This window comes from Barbatula barbatula (assembly GCF_947034865.1).
Source record: "Barbatula barbatula genome assembly, chromosome: 1".
Classification (NCBI taxonomy): domain Eukaryota; kingdom Metazoa; phylum Chordata; class Actinopteri; order Cypriniformes; family Nemacheilidae; genus Barbatula; species Barbatula barbatula.
The window spans coordinates 3644883-3664298 of NC_136766.1; the positions used below are offsets into that span (position 1 = coordinate 3644883).

The 19416-nt window shown below is 39.7% G+C and overlaps 3 protein-coding genes across 3 annotated transcripts in view; 2 read left to right on the forward strand and 1 right to left on the reverse strand.

Moving 5' to 3' along the window:
* The first annotated feature begins 2678 nt into the window (after positions 1-2678).
* Positions 2679-9728, forward strand: cdh15 (cadherin 15, type 1, M-cadherin (myotubule)). The gene is made up of 13 exons (XM_079456525.1): positions 2679-2840; positions 3143-3298; positions 3561-3705; positions 4352-4533; positions 4655-4783; positions 4866-5051; positions 5150-5388; positions 6253-6395; positions 6485-6718; positions 6810-7049; positions 7154-7299; positions 7695-7889; positions 8434-9728. Exons 2-13 carry the CDS (start codon positions 3182-3184, stop codon positions 8632-8634), a joined length of 2157 nt encoding a protein of 718 aa, XP_079312651.1. The 5' UTR covers positions 2679-2840; positions 3143-3181; the 3' UTR covers positions 8635-9728.
* Positions 9729-9890: 162 nt separating this feature from the next.
* Positions 9891-18189, reverse strand: spg7 (SPG7 matrix AAA peptidase subunit, paraplegin). The gene is made up of 17 exons (XM_079461547.1): positions 16642-18189; positions 16308-16401; positions 16080-16163; positions 15572-15813; positions 14999-15138; positions 14787-14889; positions 14572-14697; positions 14320-14482; positions 14060-14233; positions 13867-13991; positions 13674-13776; positions 12673-12783; positions 12468-12583; positions 12216-12372; positions 11787-11950; positions 11526-11603; positions 9891-10925 (listed from the first exon to the last, which is right to left on the reverse strand). The coding sequence occupies exons 1-17, from the start codon at positions 16777-16779 to the stop codon at positions 10704-10706; spliced, it is 2340 nt and encodes a 779-aa protein (XP_079317673.1). The 5' UTR covers positions 16780-18189; the 3' UTR covers positions 9891-10703.
* ankrd11 (ankyrin repeat domain 11) overlaps positions 17826-19416 on the forward strand; it is a 96051-nt gene continuing 94460 nt past the window's right edge. Inside the window, exon 1 of the mRNA XM_079461537.1 lies at positions 17826-18706. The gene's annotated coding sequence lies outside the window, so the exon portion shown is untranslated. The remainder of the gene's footprint in view (positions 18707-19416) is intronic.

Sequence of the window (19416 nt, forward strand, 5' to 3'; positions counted from 1 at the left end):
CAGAACAGCTGAACCTAACACATGTGCATGGCCTTCTGGGAATGCCTTACTCCGGTAAAAGTGGTTAAATGTGACACAGGGAGGAACAACTGCGTCCAGGAATGTTGTGCAAGAACTGAAAGCACTAAAAGTTGACTCTGTCTTGGTCATTCATAATGTCATCAGAAAGCTGTACTTTATAGTGGGTAAAAGGTTGGGGGTTAGCACCACACAGGCTAAAGTTGGCAGCTGTTGTCTCTGAGGGTCTTAATATGAGGATCAGGTCATTTTCAGACGAGCTCTTTCTATGAATACACAATTTATTTACCGTTCAGTGTTCACATTACTCAGGAGACATAATGGAGCTCTTGGGGGGCGTTTAAACAGGCTGTGTTCTCGCATCCGTTTGCAATGTTTTTCATAGTTTTGACTTGAAAAGATTTGATGAGAAATGTCCTACAGTGCATGTGAGACGGATGCGGGGGGTAAATAATGAGAGTGGTAATGTAACTGTGCAGCTCTGTTAAAGGCATTAAGGGACCCCGGTGAGAGGCATACGGGACCACCCAACTGACTGGGCTAAAGCCAAACAACCAAAATCCTCCCATGAAAGCTTTTAAAAATCTTTGCGATTGAAAAGTGGCTGCCCAAAAGAAAAACAGATCAAATCTCTTTAATATCTTAGTTGTTTGTCCCAACAGAGACTGAGAACAATTGCTGGAACTTCAGAAGAGATCTCAACAATGTCAAACTGAGCTCAGATTTGTCAACTATCAAATCAAATCTCACTATGACCTCGAACATTTCTCATCGAATTGACCAAAATCAAGAGTATATTACCTCATTCATTTTACACCTCATGTGTTTCTCACCTCACATTGAGAGAGTTTATTTTTACCATTCCTTTCCTACTCTTAAAACTAATAATAGTTCCTGTTGTTTAAATGTGAGAGGGGTTCATGTTTGTTGTGGAATGAAGGAGTGTGTCATGTAGTATGGAGAATTCAGCCGGCTCTAAGATTAGCATGTACATGCCTGTAATGTCTGACATTCTGCACATCTCAGAGGACAGAACCATGAGAATTTCATCTGTGGCACATGTTGGATTTTCATTTGTATGAGAACAACTGATGGTGGTAAGAAATGATGGTAATGCAAAATAAAGTTCAGGCTTGGTGAGGAATATTTACAGCTGGTAGACATACAATACAAAATTACATTTTAGACACCACAATAGTCAAAATGTGGCACAATTTCTTTGAGTACACGACTGATCTTGTGTGACTGACACACGTTGTGTGTGTGGAGAATATTGTCACTGAAGCAAATTTAGGAGTTGACCTTTGACCTCGGTCAGGTGCAGAGTAAGACATAAGGAGCGTGTGTTTCACAGTGACTGTGGGTGGGAATGCCGAGCTTGTTTCTTTACTTAACAGCTGTGTGTGTGGGGGGGTGTATGGTCCTTAAGAATAAATATATGATTGCAGTGTGGTTATATTTCAATATAAGATTGAAAACGGGAAAGGGAATGAAAGACATGCCGCCACTTGAAAAGCTCACTGGATTCCACATTAGGGATGGTGTGAAGCTTTTCTTTGATCTGAGGTCAGCACACCAGCCGACATCACAATGACAAACTAATAGAAAACCTGGAAAAACAATTAACCACATTTACATGATTTCATGCTATAGTCGGCAAGAGGTGTAAAGTGAAAGTGAAGGTTAGTTACACATAGAGAATGTCATTTAAATTAAAAAAGAAATTATAATGCAATACCTTTTGTATGTATAAATTATAAGTGTATTAAATAAACATTTTGATTATAAAAAAGTATGATTCACTTAATTGTTTAATTTGCGGAATTTGAAATAATTGAATAATGAAATAATTAATATAAGTATCCATGAATATATTTGTATATTTCATAATTTTTTTGCATATCTTTATTTTTTAACCATTTTATGATTTAGCAACAGTAAAGTCATATTTTTGTTAACGTAAATGCATTACCAAAGTGAAGTAAGCAATGTAATTTTTAGCATTTACTCATATTTGTTAATGCTATCAACTACTTTGGGTTTTTTAAACTGCGTTTTGTAAATGTTAAAATGAACAATGACAAAAGATTATTAGAGTCCTTATTCTGATCCCATATTCTGAAAATAGTGGGCGTGGCTTGTTTTTTGACTGCGATTTGATGTATAAAAGGAGCCATTGCATATTGAAATGGAACTGGCAGCAAACTGACAGTGGAAGGGGAGGAGTTACCGGATGCTCCTCCCAAGCCGTCTCACTGACGTCATTTGAGATGGATAGTCACTCGAGGGCAGAAGTGCATTTTCAGATTTAACTAAAGATTATGAGGGCAAACGAATTTTAAAAAGAGAATGGCCCACATCGATAAACTATTTACAATAAACGCTGTTATATTTAATGAAAAAATAGGTATTGTAATTTTTTATTTCACTTTAAATGCTGTGGAAGTATTGTTTATTATGGGTTTATATAGCCTTATCTCAAAGTGAGTTTTAGATCATTTCCATGTCAATCACTTTTAATTACCTTTCTGTATGAAATGTGTAATACACACTATGTAAACTAACCTTTCCTATTTGTATAATGTTTTTAAAATAGAGGTTTAGAGGCTGCATAAGATCATGTGTGTGTTACTGAAGATCACTTGTGTTTATTGCAGGTGTGCGGTAGTAAACAGGTAAAGCAGAGAGATCTAAACCCAGCGGCGCTGTATCCATGGCGTCACAGGAGTCCAGGTACACAGGTCCGAGTGAAGAGAGATTGGATCATTCCACCAATCAGAGTTTTGGAAAACAGCAAACAGGTCCCTGAAGATCTGGTGCAGGTACACAAACAGCCACCAGGTCACTATAGATCTGAAAAAGATATCAAATTCATATATCAAGTACTCCGAAAATGTGTTTCGACCCAAGAAATATTTTTGTAGACTTTACTGAACATGTGGAGCATTAAACTCAGAGCTCGGCAGTAAAGTATAAAACACTCACAGGATTTTAGCACGGCACATGTGTTTGAGCACACGCATGCTAAATATCTGTTAAAGCATGACATACAGGCCTCATACTCTCTGAAAGAGAAAAGCTGTTTACCATGTGTCTTGAACACTTTCCACCTCCACTTTTACAGATCAAATCTGACAAGATTTTCACCGGGGAGGTGATATACATGCTGGAGGGTCCCGGGGTGGATCAGGACCCCAAAGGCCTCTTTGAAATTGATGATAAAACGGGATGGATCAAAAGTAAAATGCCACTGGACAGAGAAAAACACAGGAGCTTTAAGGTAAACATTAAAATGACGTGTATCTGTTTTCAATACATACAAAGCAACTGGACACTTAAACTGTATATTATTGAATGAAAGGAAATGATCAGATACCAAAATATCAAAGCAATAAAAGGATTTATCTAAAGATAGCTCAAGCACACTTGCAAACAGTTTGTTTCGTTTTGTAATATTGTACGATCTTTAATGAGTTTAATGAACCTTTGAAGGATTTTTGCTTTGTGAATAACAACCGTTTATATGCCGTATACGTCCTCAGCTCAAAGCCTTTGCACTTTCCCCGAGTGGAGAGAGATTGGAGAGTCCCACCACCATTGAGATTTATGTTTTAGATCAGAATGACAACAGACCTGTATTTACACAGAATGAGTTCATCGGCTCTATCCCAGAATTCTCTGTTCCAGGTAAGATATACAGAATGTATAACTATATGGGCATCATCCTCTAGAGGAGTTTATATTGAAGAATCAGCTTTAGTTTTAGTTCTTAAATTCCTTTTTGTTTTTCTTCCTAAAAACATTTGTTTGTGATATACGTTGTCATTATTCAATTTTTCGTTTATTTTATTAAGTATACTTAAGTATTTTTTAGGTATACAAAAAGTATTAGTATTCTACTATTTCAATCCCGTTTGGGAAAGTATACTTTTTAGTAGTCATTAAATGAACAGAAGTCAACTTTGACTACACAACTAGTGTACAACTACCTTAGAAGTATACATAAAATATAGACCACGTCACAAGACGTAAACACTGATCCAGCAGCACCTCCGGTTTTATTTGTATTTATTCGATTTTTTTAATCCTGCATATCAAATGACATTTTAAATGTATACATATATGCTGTTTGTATTTAGTTTGCTTGCGTTTTCTGAAGTGGTATATACTCGAAATATAGACTGGATGTATACTTTATTATTATTTTAAATAAAAGAAGTTATAGCGTACTTTTTGGAAAGGGTTTGCTTAAACATTACCTCTAAGTGAGGCAGTCTGTTTGCACGACAGGAAATGACATCACCTTGTTGTTGTTTGTTTTTTTCCTGCACAGGTACTTCAGTGATGCAGGTGTCGGCAGTAGATGCTGATGATCCTATGACAGATAACGCGGCTCTGAGTTACTCCGTCATTGGCCAGGAGACCGTCCCACCCAACAGCATCAACAAGACCATGTTTGGCATCAACAATAAAACAGGAGTCATCTACATACGAGACGTGGGGCTAGACCGAGACGTGAGTTTATGTTTCTCTATAAAACATAAACAGCAGACAGAAATGTTGTTCTGACCGAGACGAACGGTAACCTGCTGCGACGTGACCCGGTGACCTCAAGTGATGTGTGCTGTGTTCTCAGGTGGTGCAGTCTATAAGGTTGACTCTGCAGGTGGCTGACATGTCTGGAATGGGTCTTACCTCGGTCAGCCGCGCCATCATTAGCATTTCTGACATTAACAACCACGCACCGAAATTCCAGCCTGGAGAGGTATGTAGCAGCCGAGGCCGATTGCAAAAACATGTGCGCTGTGATGTTCTTTGAAGTTCATGTTACGATTTTTTGACCGCAGTATAAAATGTATGCGCTGGAGAACAAGCACATCACGGAGGTGGGCATGATCAATGCGACGGATAAAGACCAGAGAGGAGGAGTAAACTGGAAAATTATTTACAAAATCTCAAGCGGAGATCCGGCAGGACACTTCGGTGTCCGCACAGACCCTGTGACCAACCAGGGCATCATTTCTGTGGTTAAGGTGAGATTACCGCCGCCTTCGTAGGTTTGAAATGTTTGCTTTTTTTGATGATCCAAAACTGATCTCAGCATCGCAATACCCTCCGTGTTTTCTTTCAGCCGCTCGACTTTGAGTCTCAGGTTGAGCATCGGCTCACCGTCACAGCTGAAAATGCAGTGAATGTCAAAGGTCCGTACGAGCGAGTACAAAGCGCCACAGTCACAGTCATCGTGATGAATGAAAACGAAGCCCCCATCTTCTATAAAAACCCCATTAAAGTGACTGTCGCTGAGTCTGCCGTTCCCAGTACCGTCCTCGTCTCAGACATCGCACATGATCCGGATAACGCCAAGCTACGGTGAGACTGGCTCCTTAAAACATTGTGTGATTTTTAACCTGTATGACATTTTAGTTTTCCTGTAGAACACAAAAGAAGATATTTTGAAGGACGTCGGTAACTGAACAACACTGACCTCCATTGACTTCCATTATATGGACACAAAATTACAAAAACATTTCTCAAAATGTCTTCTTTTGTGCTCCAAAAAAGTTTTGATGCATGTTTTGAAACGTGAGGGTGAATCTCAACTCATGAAACCTCCATCACGGTGACAATCAACAGCATTTGAGCCAAAAACTAATACTCTTTAATATTCATCATCAACTCGAACATGTCGCAATGCATGCTGGGATCTTTCAAACCCTTGCTTCATGCAAACATTTTATTTGACCATTGAGGAAACACTTGCGTGTCCAGTTTTCAATTTAATCTGTGTTAGCAATGTTTAGATCAGTGGGGAACCAACAGGGCCTTCTGTGATGACCACGATTATCGTCAAAATTAATATTTAAAAACTGTAAAATATTATTTTCAATAAAAGTTGGCTGATTTTCCCTATTATATATGTATATTTGACTTCATGGATGGATGCAGACTCTATCCACGTGAGATTTCCAAGTCTCACGAGAGTAATTCAAGATCACGGAGCAGTTCTACGATGTAATACGCTGTCTGCACAGCCTGCGCATCCTGCAAGAAGTCAAACGTGTTCTTATTATAAAATAGGAAGAAAAAGATGGTTCTTTAAAGAACCTGTGGCTGAATGGTTCTTTGTGGAACCAAAAATGGTTCTTCTACAGCATCGCTTCTCAAACCTAAAATCGCTAAATTTGAGATGAAATAACAGTATTCTTATGAGACAGACTCTGTATTTTCTCTCAGGTATGAAATCATCGAGGATCCCGAGAACTGGCTTTTTATCGACCACGCAACTGGACAGATCTCGGTCAGGAGAGCCTTCAATATCCGCTCCCCACATGTCAAGAACAACATCTACTCGGCCGTCGTAAAGGTCATAGATCAGGGTGAGAACTTCTGACCTGAGAAACATAAGATGGAACGCAAGAAGACTGATAGACCGCACTACTATAATAACAAGGATATTTCCTCACAGATGCTGATGGGGTGTTTACGACAGCCACGCTGGAGGTCACTCTGTGGGAAACCAACGATTACGCACCCGTCCTGATCCCCTCCAGCGGGACGGTGTGCAGTGATCAAGCCGGAGATAAACTGGGTCTCCTGCTCAGCGCTGTGGATCGGGACATGTCTCCTCAATCTGACCCCTTCACTTTTTACATAGTTGACCAAAGCGTGGCAGCCAACTGGACCATAATAACTTTGAATGGTAAAACATAAGATACACATCATGAGCATTTCATTGAAATGCAAACAAAGGTGCATAAAGTTTACGTTGTGTTTATTTCTATGTCATCCAGAGACGCACGCTGTTCTTCAGCCCCTGATAGACATCGAGAGCGGCGAATTCTCCGTTCCTGTGCTCGTGTCAGACTCTGGTTCTCCTCCGCTCTCCTCATCCTCTCTGGTTAATGTCACTGTGTGTCCCTGCGATAGTTTCGGAGACTGCAAGAGCTTCACAGCAGCCATATTTGGAACCAGAATGGGGATAAGCTTCATTGCGCTGATGCTCATTATGGGCAGCATTGTTCTTCTGTTGTGTAAGTAGATACGTGTGAGAGGATCTCAGGATTCATATTGTACAATCGTCATGTGTCAGATATGTACTGTAGTTAGCTGTCTGAACTCTGTATCGTGTGGTCAGTGCTGCTTCTCCTGGCGGTGGCTGTGAGGGGCTGCAGGAGACAGAACATGAAGAGAGACGGTGATCTGCTGGTCGGGGCGTCTGATGAGGACATCAGAGACAACGTCTTTTATTACGATGAGCAGGGAGGTGGAGAAGAGGATGAGGTGACAGCCATTAGATATTATTAAATCAAGTGTCATTTATTATATTATTATAGACAGATTGCACAGATATATATTTTAAGTAGAGATGCACCCGTGTAACTATCGTCTGATACATCAGGTCAATCAAAACAGAACAGGAAAATGCAATGAATTTGATTCTTAATGTATTAATGTTCAATACTATAAGTGATGATATGAATTCAGAGTTAAGAAATATTAATTACATTTTCAGAATTGGTATCGGCAGATATCACTCTGAGTAATCGGCTGCATCTCTATTTTTGAGTCCATTTTGATTTCATTTTAAGATTATATTTCCAAAATTCACCCTTCTTATTGCAATCCAACAAACGTTGTGAAGTTATAAGTTATACAAAGATGTTTTCGTCCCCTAGGATGCATTTAACATAGATTTTCTGAGGAACCCGAGTGACGTGATTCCTCCACCCGTCGGGTTTTTCCCTCAAAACCGCAGCTTGCCGAGAGGAAAACAACCTCTGAGGAAAGATGCTCCACATAACCTCCCCTCTCCCACATATCCACGCAAACTCGCTGGAGAACCCACGGACATCGAGGATTTTATTAATGTTGTAAGTGAGACTGCACAGGGTTCGCCTCAGTGGTCCATTTTATTTTCAAATAAACATTCATTTAATAAGAGAAAGAGTTACAGTACAAAAAATGAATTTCTTACTCGGGTTTTGGTGCCTTGTTTTCCGTAAAAATATCCAAAGAAATTATCAATAAAGATACATTAATTTAAGAAGCAAAGTGACCTAAGATGTGTTAAAAAACATGCAGATGGGATTAGAAAAATACACTTCAATTAAGTACCCAGTAGGAGACGACACAATTGAATTATATTTTACGTACCCCAAGTTTATTCAAGTTACTACTTTCAAACTAGTATACTATTACATAAAATGAGTTGGAAAAGAAAGGTGTACTCTTAAGTTAAAGAGTATGCTGCTGATAGACTAAATATACTTGTTAAATTCATACTTAAGTATACTTAAAATATACTGGACCTTTGCTTAGGTACACTTGACTAAATAAACTTGAAGTATACTTATTTTTTGTAAGCGTCAACAAAAATCTAATTATTTTGATCATTTCGATTTTAAACCTCAACAGGGTCTTGACGCCGCAGACGCCGACCCGAACGTCCCGCCCTACGACACGGCTTTGATCTACGACTTTGAGGGCGATGGGTCTGTGGCAGGCAGTTTGAGCTCTATCGCCTCCACCAGTTCAGACGGCGATCAGGACTACGATTATCTCAATGACTGGGGACCACGCTTTAAAAAGCTGGCTAACATGTATGACCCACGTTAAAGATTGGCGCCGTTCAACACATTCAGATCTTATCATGCCCTACAAACCTTCACGTGAACTCTCTTCGTCTGCTTGAGGAGGTGCTGATGGTGTATGATGTTTTTGTTAAAGGTCACTAGAGAAACTTCACACAGTCTTTCTCTTTCCGTCGCTTCATGGATCAGCGAGTTATTTCAACATGATGATGTGACAGGTGCTTGGTGTAGGCGAGAATGTAAGAATGGTTCATATTGAGCTGGAGAGAGGAACCGTGTGGAAGTGCATCCAGAAGGCTTGTTTCTAAAGCGTGTGTCATGTTCTTGAGGGATTCGTTTTGATGAAGACTACCATTGAGGTTTGCTGAGCATAGGGCTTTAAAACCTGTGTCAAAAGCAACATTTTAAAGTAGTTTTGCCAAAAATGTCATCATGTCACCCTTATTTAGTTTCAATCCCATAAGACTAGAGCTCTCCGGCGGAACACAAATTAAGTTTAGCATATTATCCCACATTTTCTTTCAAAGAATGACATACGTAGTTCACACAAAACTATTGTATGGCTCAAACACATTGGAGCTTGCTCCTCTGTCATGATGTTTTATGGATTCATATGCACTTGGATTAGCACATTGTGTTTTATCTGTTGAATTGTTCGATTGAACACCGTTAAAAAAGTACAAAACTGGATTGGTTTCCTTTTTCTACATTTACAGATACAAACATAAAATGTATCTTTTTGGAAAAGGTACTGTTTTGTACTTTTGTGAGTGGCAAAATTACGTGTGTTTATACTTGTACTTACATTCTTTTCTATGTGACTAGTTTCCTGCGTTGGTAAGTCGCTTGAAATTCAAACACAAAAACAAGCCTTTTCCATAATAATAATAATATTCATATGCAGCACAATAGCAGTTTGGCGATGAATGATTCTTCAATTGTAAATATTTTTGCTTCCCTTCCCTCAAAGATCAGATTCTTTTCATAAAAACAATCATAATTCCTTTTTTTGTTCTCGGTTTAGGTGTTTCTTAATATTGAACTACACACCGTTTTTATTTATTTCTTATAAATTGTGAAATGCCATCTTTATAGTTGCAAATAAAAGAATGAAATGTCGATGGCTCTGTTATTCATTACATGTGTTCATAGTAAAGATATAAACTGAGGCGCATACAATGAGCGTGCAGTGGTGTTTTGGTCAAATTCAACCATTAAACTTAAAAGTATTATTATTACTTCAAACACAGAATCACACCAGAAACTACATAAAACCATGGACACGGTATCATACACATTTATTTGTGATTTGTAACTGTGCTAACATTTATTTTTATTAAAAAAAAACAGATTTTTACTAAAAATATTCTTGAAATGGTTTAAGAATTTAACCAAATAATAAATAAAAAGCAGTCAATAACAGTCCAGCATAGATGTAAATTCCTTCAGTACTGTATACAAAGCTTCCCAGGTTGAGACCTCAAGAAGCTGGATGATGAAATGCGAAGTGTACGATTCTAGTCAAAGGGTGGCTACTTTAAAGATGTTAAAGAGTTTATTTATTTTAGATGCTTTTAGTCACAACATAATTCCCAAAGCAACATTTGTGTTATTTCATGGTTTTAATGGGGTTAGTATGATTCTAAACTGTGGAAAAATATGAATAAAGAAAGAGTGAGCCTAAACTTTTGACCGCTATTGTAATTGTAAGGTGTAGGGTCCGGTAAATAAACACACTTTGGACATTGATCACAAATGTAATAATTTATTCCATGTTCACTGACATGTGATCTAACAATACCAATACCTCTGTCTGTACAACTAAAAACTATTCTGGATCGCATTTAAGTGCACAGATTTAAATACAGATATAACCACTTGTCAAAACGAACCGCCTGGAAGATAAACTATGTGTATATGTTACTATTTCCAATAGTCCAACTGGACCATCTAAGCCAACTACAAATCAAAGCTCAAGCATTTTCCTTTAAAATAACCTTTTTGGTAATCAGACAGATCTTCAAAGGCAAGCGATCCACTTCTGGGCTTCCACCTGTGACCATAGAAGACCAGTTATCATAATGTTTGCAAGCCTCATGCTGGGTTCATGTTGACATCAGCATCATCATCCTTGTTCTTGCGCAGGGGTCTCTGGGATCCACGCGGCTCATCTTCACCAGTGTCCTGCTTGTCTCTTTCAGCCTCCACCCAGCTCTGAGGAGCGATCATCTTCTTCGGTCCAAACGGAGAAGGGCCCAGTAAAGCTTCAATGTCATCGTAGTTCACCACCTCCCTCTCCAGCAGGGAATTAGCCAGCTGAAAACACCATAAACGAAATCAGTTTTCACATTTAAGGCCTATAAAAATTGTAGGTGAATTTTGTCCTGTGAATTTGCCCAGCAAAGAATTGTCTGACCAACACATAATGCACACTCGGCTGGTTCATTTTCTTGGTAGAAAAGCTAACGTTAAAGAAAGTGATGGGTTTTGCATCAATAAAAAAGGAAAGAAAAACATGCTTTAATGCTCTTTATAGTTTGAAGTATTGAGGGAAAGTGGATAAAATGGTATATTACATTTATTATGATCAAGAAAAAGTATTTAAAGCTGCCATGCAACAGTGTTTCATGCATTCTGACTTATTTACAATGTTAAACGTGTGGTCTTCTCATGCTTGACATGTTCATCTTGTCAAAAAAACGCCTCTGGTTTTAGAAAGTTTTTTCATTTACATCAAATCCTGTTGACCATGTTTGTTCCATCTTGTGACCACAACGGCATCAAGATCTCACAAAAAGTGAGACGAGTAACCAAATAATGCGAGATCACATTATGAAAATGATGCAATAACTGCACAGCTAAGATGAAGCGGTTATACAGCTCTATCGACAGGACTGTGTGATGGATAGAACCTACCAAAATGAGTTTGTCTCGGTTGTCCAATAGTATTTTCTCAGTATGCCTGTAGGCCTTTGCTATTAGTAACTTAGCTTCCTGTCAGAGAGAATGAGAAAAGTAATTACAAAACATACCTCCGCTCTGTATTGTGCCTCTTACTTGAACTAAATCCTATTGACACACACACTATAGATATTAAACCGTGTGTTCCTATAAGCAAGCACATTTACACAACTTCATACTAGACAGATGAGAAGCAGGGGAAGTTCTTGGACTTACATGGTCCATCTGCTGTTGGAGGCCTTGGCTAAAGGGTCTACGTCCGATAGCCCCCTGATCCTCAGAATCAGGGAAGGACACATGACCTATGCTGGGGGTCATGCCATACTGCTTCACCATGGAGTATGCGACCCGAGTCACCTTCCGCAGGTCATCCTGAGCACCTAAGACGAGTTTTAGAGACTTATGAGCAGTTAATGGGCAGGTGCTAGCTATAAATATTTATCAGGAAAGCTCTATGTGTGCAACATTGGGTCATGGGCCTGTAATAATTACACAGAAGCAGTTCTTCTTACACAGAAGCAGTTCTTATTCCTGTTTGCTACACACATACTCGTGCTGAAAAGGTATAGTCTTAAATCTAATACAGCACAAAGAGCAAAGAAATATGAGCATGGACAAGCCAGTTGCCAGGTCCTGGTGTTATACCTGTGGTGACTTTATTAAAAGTAATGGCTTCAGAGGCTCGTCCACCCAACGCCATGCACATCCTCTCAAACAGCTGCTCTTTGGTGAACAGAAACTGTTCTTTCGGCAGAATCTGAGTGAAGCCCAAAGCAGCATTTGTCCTGGGAGCTATTGAAACCTGATGGAAGCAGAAGCCCGTAGACTCAGATACTTGACCTGGATCACTTTGACAGAGAAGCATTTGCTATGAAGTGTAAAGAGTTCAGGGTTTACCTTCATAACAGCTTCGGTGTGTTCCAGTAACCAGCCCACTAAAGCATGACCGGACTCATGGAAAGCCACCACTCTCTGCTCCTCTTTTGATAAAATTTTACTCTTCTTCACACTGCCTACACATCACACATACACAACACAATAAAAATTATGAAGACCTCTCCTTGGGATTATTTTAGACTGGAAGGATTTGACGTCTGTGTACCGGCGATGACTCTCTCCACAGCATATTCAAAGTTGAAGGTGTGGATAGACTTGTATCCTTCTCTGGCTGCATGGAGGGCAGCTTCATTGCAGATGTTGGCAATATCAGCCCCTGTGATACGAACAACGCACACTTGTAAACTCTTTCACAGTATTCAGGGGAGAGCTTTAATCTAACTCAGAAATGATTCGGAATACAGAAGTAAAAACGATCCGGTTCAAATGGACTTTAACAATCTTTGTATTTATTTCATGATTATAACATTGTTTTGTCTTGAAACCTTCTTGGCAAATTGTTTTGTCATCCGGTACTGAAATCTGCAATTGGTGAAGGTACTATTTAAAGTTCTGGACTGGTATAGTATATTTTTACTAGTTAGTTTAAAGTTTTAGAATATTTGAGGAAAATGTTTCCCATCATCTTAAAAGATTTTGATCTGAAGCTAAAACCGGAAGTGCTTCTAATCTAGACCAGTGTTTAAATCTTGCAAAGTGGGCTGTACTCAAATGTCTGAAATTTGTTTTGTAGACAAAAATATAATATTGCAAATGCAAACTTCTTTTTACTACAAACTAAACTACAAAGTGACTTGTGAGGTCACTTTCACTACTTTTTAAATAAAAATGTATTTGAAATGAATGAATGACTTGAATGCCTGTAACAGCACAGAATATACGTGAAATCATTCAATATGGTTTAAAAAGCATCTCAGGGTAGAACCCACGAAGCTACTTGATAAAATGACAATTTAACATTTCTGCAAATTCCAGGCAAAAGCTGACTACAATGAAGACGCTAAAATATAACAAACTTTATTTTTGTTTTGATTATTTAGTCGCCAGAAAATTCTCAAAGTTCCCTTTTTGTGTAATTCCACAGTTTTAATGAGCTTAAATATTTTTCCAAAATGTGGTAAAATTGTGAATAAACATTTGACTGCCATTGTTTATCATAAAAAATAAAGCTATATGCAACCTGGAATCATCAAAAACACCACTCACCACTAAAGCCCGGTGTCAGCTCAGCCAGTCTCAAAGAGTAGAAGTCCGCCGGTTGAGTAAGCTTCAGGATCTTCAGATGTTGCTCAAAGATTTCTTTTCTCTCCTACAAGACAATCAAAATATATTCCTCATGCGTTACTATTGCCTCAACAGTGCTATGTATCACATGTAATCTTTTATAAACCTACACTACCTGAAGAGTCGGCAGGTCTATAAATATGTGTCTATCAAGTCTGCCCGGTCTCATGAGAGCATTGTCTAAAATATCCGCCCGGTTGGTGGAAGCCAGGACAATCACATGATCTGTGGTACCCATCCCTGAGAAAACACAAACATCAGTGTCCGTTTGAAGACTATATATTTATCAGACTAGTCTAGATTCTCACCATCCATCTCTACTAGTAACTGGTTAAGGGTTTGCTCTTCTTCCGTGTTGGAGAAGCCAGACATGTTGGTAGACCGTTTCTTCCCCACAGCATCGATCTCATCGATGTAGACGATGCACGGCGCTCGGGCACGGGCTTCTTTAAATAGACTTCTCACTCTTGCCGCACCAAGACCTGCGCAAATACGGTACATCTCAGGTTTAAATATAAAGAACCGATTATCCCATTACAAAATAATCTACATATTCAGTCTCGTTTACCTCCGATCACCTCAACAAACTCTGAACCTGCCATAGCAAGGAACGGAACCTGAGCCTCTGTTGCCACAGCTTTAGCCAACAAAGTCTTTCCGCAGCCTGGAGGTCCCAGGAGTAGAGAGCCCTTGGGCACCTTCGCCCCAAGATGAAGGTATCTGTCTGGATTCTTCAAACAGAAAAACAGATTCAATACTTAGAATGACAGATGAGCGATTGGAAAACCAAAAAACAGACCTGCCGTTACAATGCCATTACCTTTAAGTAGTCCACAAACTCCTTGACTTCCATCTTGGCCTCGTGCATTCCCGCAACATCTTTGAAGCTCACACCCTTCCCAGACTTTGCGTCGACAATAGTGAATTTAGCCATTTTCAGCTGATTCTGATGGTACAGGGAGATTAATTGCCACCAGAAAACCATATTTACAATAAAGAAGGGCTAGTGGAAATCTTGAAGGACACTACACTTACGAATGCACTAAAGCCGCCATCTCTGCCGCCCATTCCTGCCAGTCGAAAGATGTACCAGAGGATTGCGACCCCAATGGCAGCCATGCCAAGGGCATACAGGGCACTGTAATATTACAGGTTTTTAAGGCACTATTCGTTGTGTGAGGTGAAAGAGTTGAACAAGTTATTTGGAATTAATCACGTCCTGCTGGGTCGATCAGAGAATTACTCACTTCCCAAAAAAGCCTGTGCGCTTATAGGTGACTGGTATTCTGTCTCTGTTCTCTATGTCTAATTCTTCCTCAGCCGCTCGAAGCTTCTCCTCAAACTTGTCGATATTGGCCACCTGCATCCGGTACATCAGGGCAAGTCTCTGTAACAGATTGATAGAGGATATCTATGCGGTTTAAACTGGCATCCACCAGTCTAAATCAGGTTTCACACGGATTTAAAAGGGATACTCACCTTCAAGTTGTGTCAAATATTTATAAATATCTTTGTTCTGATGAACACAGAGAAAGATATTTGTAAGAATGCTTATAACCAGACAGATTTCCCCCCCACTTAGAAAAAATACAATGGTAGTCAAAAGTACCCCAGAACTTTTTGCTGTCCTACATTCTTCGAAATGTCTTCCTTTGTGATAATGTATTAATGTATAAAGTCAATGTTTGGTTATAAGCATTCTTACAAATATCTTTCATCAGAACAAATACATTTACAGATTTGGAACAACTCGAAGGGGAGTAAATGATGACAGAATTTTTATTTCTGGGTGAAGTATCCCTTTAAATGACGTGACATACCTGCCTGCCAAAGATGACCGCCCCAGGGTGAAGGTAGATCTCAACAATGTCGCTTTCTGGCACCACCTGTACCCGCGACACCTCCCCTTTGGCCAGCATTTCATTGACGAAATCATTCCAGGATATATTCCCGCCGCTGGTGTTGATGGAGTTGAGTAAGCTCATGATGACCGCGATAATAAACAGCGTGCGCAGCCTCTCCCTGTACATCTGATCCTCCTGCTCACGTCTCTTCTTCTCCTCTAGAAAAGAAAGATATTTATTTTTAAGTTTAACTATTCTGATGGGGGTTTAATCTGTTACATGGCTCTCTGAAACAAACTTGTTTTAGACTATTGTCCCAAGTGCTTGTTACAAAAGTCTCTCAAATCACTCTGTAACTTTCCTCTAACAATAAAAATTAGGTTATGTATATTTCTTTGGTAAGTAGGCAATACGATTCCGTTTTTATTGTGAAATAAAGCTCTTTGTGTCACGGTCCTGTCAGGAATGAAAATCCAGAAAATACCTTCATCTTCCTCCGGAGATTTGCCTTTTCCTCCATCTTTTTGTTCATGTTTTCTGTTGGATGTGCTGAAATAACGTGTCGCACCTGACGGATGTGAAAACACATTTGTAACAATGTGCGATGACTAATCTACAACCAGCACTGAAATGTACAACTGCATAAACACTTGAAAGTACCTAAGCTCTGCATCATGAAGCGCGAATGTCCAAACACTTCTGCAACACTTACCCAATAGTTTCCACAACCTGACAGGTTTTGTGGCTAAGGTTTGTCCGCATTGGAAATCTAGTCCAATAAGTCTTGGGATCAGAGGTGGGCTGCCCTGTAAAACAAGGGCAAGCTGGGGTCTTGCAGATAATGGTGGATGATATTTTGACAAGACTTTATAGCTATCAAATGAAATGAATAAATCAATCGTCCCCATATGACGTCACACAATTATAAAATTAAAATGACATCATCGAACGTTATATCAAGCACAGACTGACGTCACTACTCTGAAATTCAAATATGAGCACATATAACTTTTACAAATACGAATGAATCAAAGCTGGTTTCTCACCTGAACGTGTCCTGGTTTTATAGTCACGTGTTTGCTCTCAAACAGTTTTCTGTTTTGAAAGCAGATGATGCGAGATGACAGAGAAAAAACGCGTTTGCCGTAACATTTACTACCAAGATGTAGAAGTAGCGCTGCCATATTAAACGCTGCTTTATGGCGTTGTTTGTATTACATGCATACTACAATTAGTATTAATACTACAATGAATGTCAGCCTTTCATATGACCTCTCTGAAAAGTTGCTGTTACATAGCTGTCGTTGTGCTTCAGCTGCTGGTGCTGTTACCCAACACAGCACAGCTAAATATCCCTGCACTAACACGAAGAAGTTCGTCTTTCGCTCCAGATGTATGATAAGCAAATAAAACACGTGTCGGTTATTTAATTGGCGCGGTTATTGGCATAGTTTAAAGCGGCTTTAACTAGCGAATACGTCGACGCTAATGTTTACAGGCTTCAGAAACACATTCTGTTGAACTTTCACCCTCGGGCTCAGCCAATCATGTCAGACGAAGATGAACGAAAGGGCCGATGGGAAATGTAGTTCAGCCTGGCACGACGCGAGAAAGCGCAGGATGTGGACTGAAAACTGTCGTCTCCGTACTTTTTATTTTTTGAATATGACCTGCGTATCAGCATGTCTAGGGCTGTCCCGTTCTCAAACTCGTTTTGTCGACAAGTGCAATTACGCTCCCTATTAATCCCATAATGCACCGGAATGGTCGTCAGAGGGGCGACCTTAAACGTGTTTATGAAGTCAGACCATTATTATTCTTCATCAAAATATTATTCATTTGTAATGATATTACAACGTGCACGAAAGAGAAACAATCCGGGAAAACTTTACACACGCGGGTCTTTGTGCGGTCGATTCGAGACTATCTGCAGATGGATTTGAAATAACAGCGCAGTCAATCTATAACGTTACTTGCGTCATCTGTTACAACCTCTCTTACTAAATGTCTTGTTCCCCAATGAGGAAAACATAAGAAATTATAAATAAATAGAGAAAGTACATTTTTATTCTGATTTCAAAAGAAAATATATAAAATAATCATTTTCATATATTCACATTACAAGTTTGTTAACAGTCACCGAATATATTTGTAGGCTCTATACAGCAGAGGGCACCATTGTGTTTCTCTCGGTCAAGAAAGACATAAACTGTGACGTCAAAGCAAAATAAGTGAGAAAATTGCTTGAATATATAAACACAAATACGGCTTTGAACAAAAATCTAATTCGCAATGTCGCAAACATCGAGTTACACTGCGGTCCTTGATGAACAGTTTGTCATTCCATCAAAGAAGATTCTTGAATAAACAGTTAAACGTTCAGCCGGTACGAACCAAACAAGAGGAACTAACGTGACGTCTTGAAAATATCATCGCGCTTGTTCTTTCGCTCGACTTCTAACAAATCCTGCTCAGCCTACTTCTCTGGACACATCCAGCAAGAATCTCCATTTTCCTCTAACGCAAAATACACGCCACTGCGCCATTTTGGCTCGAAATCGCCGTTGAAAAGAACATGGAAGCACCCTTCGCTTGAGCCACGATGGCAGCGGTTTCACTTCACCGTTGCGCTGGGTAACAAACAGTGACCGCCCATACGCGTCGGCCTATCACGATCCGCGTATCAGCGCGTTGCGTCCTTTCAGCGTCAGCGCGAGTCAAAGGCCGATCGAAACGGTTCGCAAGGAGACGGACGTAGAGGATTAACTCGAAGCGGAATTTTATTTTTACGTGTCAAATCAAGCAAAATCGGTGAAATTAACGTTACCGAGGCCAGCTGGTTTTTAAAGGGACGAGCGGAGAGTCTATCGCCCCTTCTGTAACTAGTCTATCGGGTCCCGGAGAGATTTTAACCATCGCGTTTTGGAGGAGGTATTCGGTTATTAGCTTAGCACGCTGGCTCGAGCGCAGCGCGAACTGAGATGAGCGTCGCGCTCCTCGGATGTTCCTCCAACGGGGCTTGTTGAATCAGAAGGCCTCAAATGGGAAAAACAAGCATCGGGAAGGAATACCAAGAATAATATTGTAGATGTAGTTCACATTTCGGAAAAGGTACGTTTGATTATCTGCTAATTACACTTTTATAACGATGTTTGCTCTGTGAAAAACGTCTGGCAGTTCGTTCAGTCGTCGACTTTCAAGATTAGCCCGCTAACGGCTTTAGCCCGCTGCTAACTGGAGTTTATTTACCCTCCCCCACCCAGAAGTCGAGGAAATGTTTGCGTATTGCAACAAATCTCTGTTAGTTCTGTCGGATTTAACTGCTTTCTGCATTAGAAAGCGTTGCGTGGCTCTAAATTGACGGTGTGCGTTTAACACAAGCCTGAAAAAGTGTGAGAAATGGAAAGATCTTCGTCATGTTGTCGTTTTCTCTTTGGGAATCGGATATGGCCAGACAAGCTCTGCTGCCCTGCAGAAATCATCCGTTGGGATGGGCAGTTTAGTATACATATATTTTCAAGGGCATTCGTGTTTATTTCCTATGTAAGAGCAAATCTTTTTCGTCATATGCTGATTTTTATGCTTATAAGGTCAACTGCTGGATCAACGAAGTAAATACGATATAAAATCGGGCTAACGTTTTTTGTAAATATTAAACTTCTGCATCGCTGCAGTTTGAATCTGAGATATGATGGTAATATATAGATTTGTAGGACTGGTCATATTGTTATGGAAATGTGTATATTTTTCTCTGGTTTGCCTTTTGATAGTCAGATGTTTAAGTTGGGAATTAGAGCAGATTTAAGAAAAACGTGAAGCTT

Coding starts and splice junctions, on each gene's coding strand:
- spg7 (XM_079461547.1), bottom strand. CDS start 16,779: ATGGCAGCGCTACTTCTACATCTTGGTAGTAAATGTTACGGCAAACGC. Junction 11,951..12,215: donor TTTTAATAAAGTCACCACAG/GTATAACACCAG, acceptor AACTCGTCTTAG/GTGCTCAGGATGACCTGCGG. Junction 10,926..11,525: donor ACCGAGACAAACTCATTTTG/GTAGGTTCTATC, acceptor TGGTGTTTTCAG/CTGGCTAATTCCCTGCTGGA.
- cdh15 (XM_079456525.1), top strand. CDS start 3,182: ATGCTGGAGGGTCCCGGGGTGGATCAGGACCCCAAAGGCCTCTTTGAA. Junction 6,396..6,484: donor CGTAAAGGTCATAGATCAGG/GTGAGAACTTCT, acceptor ATTTCCTCACAG/ATGCTGATGGGGTGTTTACG. Junction 6,719..6,809: donor GACCATAATAACTTTGAATG/GTAAAACATAAG, acceptor TATGTCATCCAG/AGACGCACGCTGTTCTTCAG.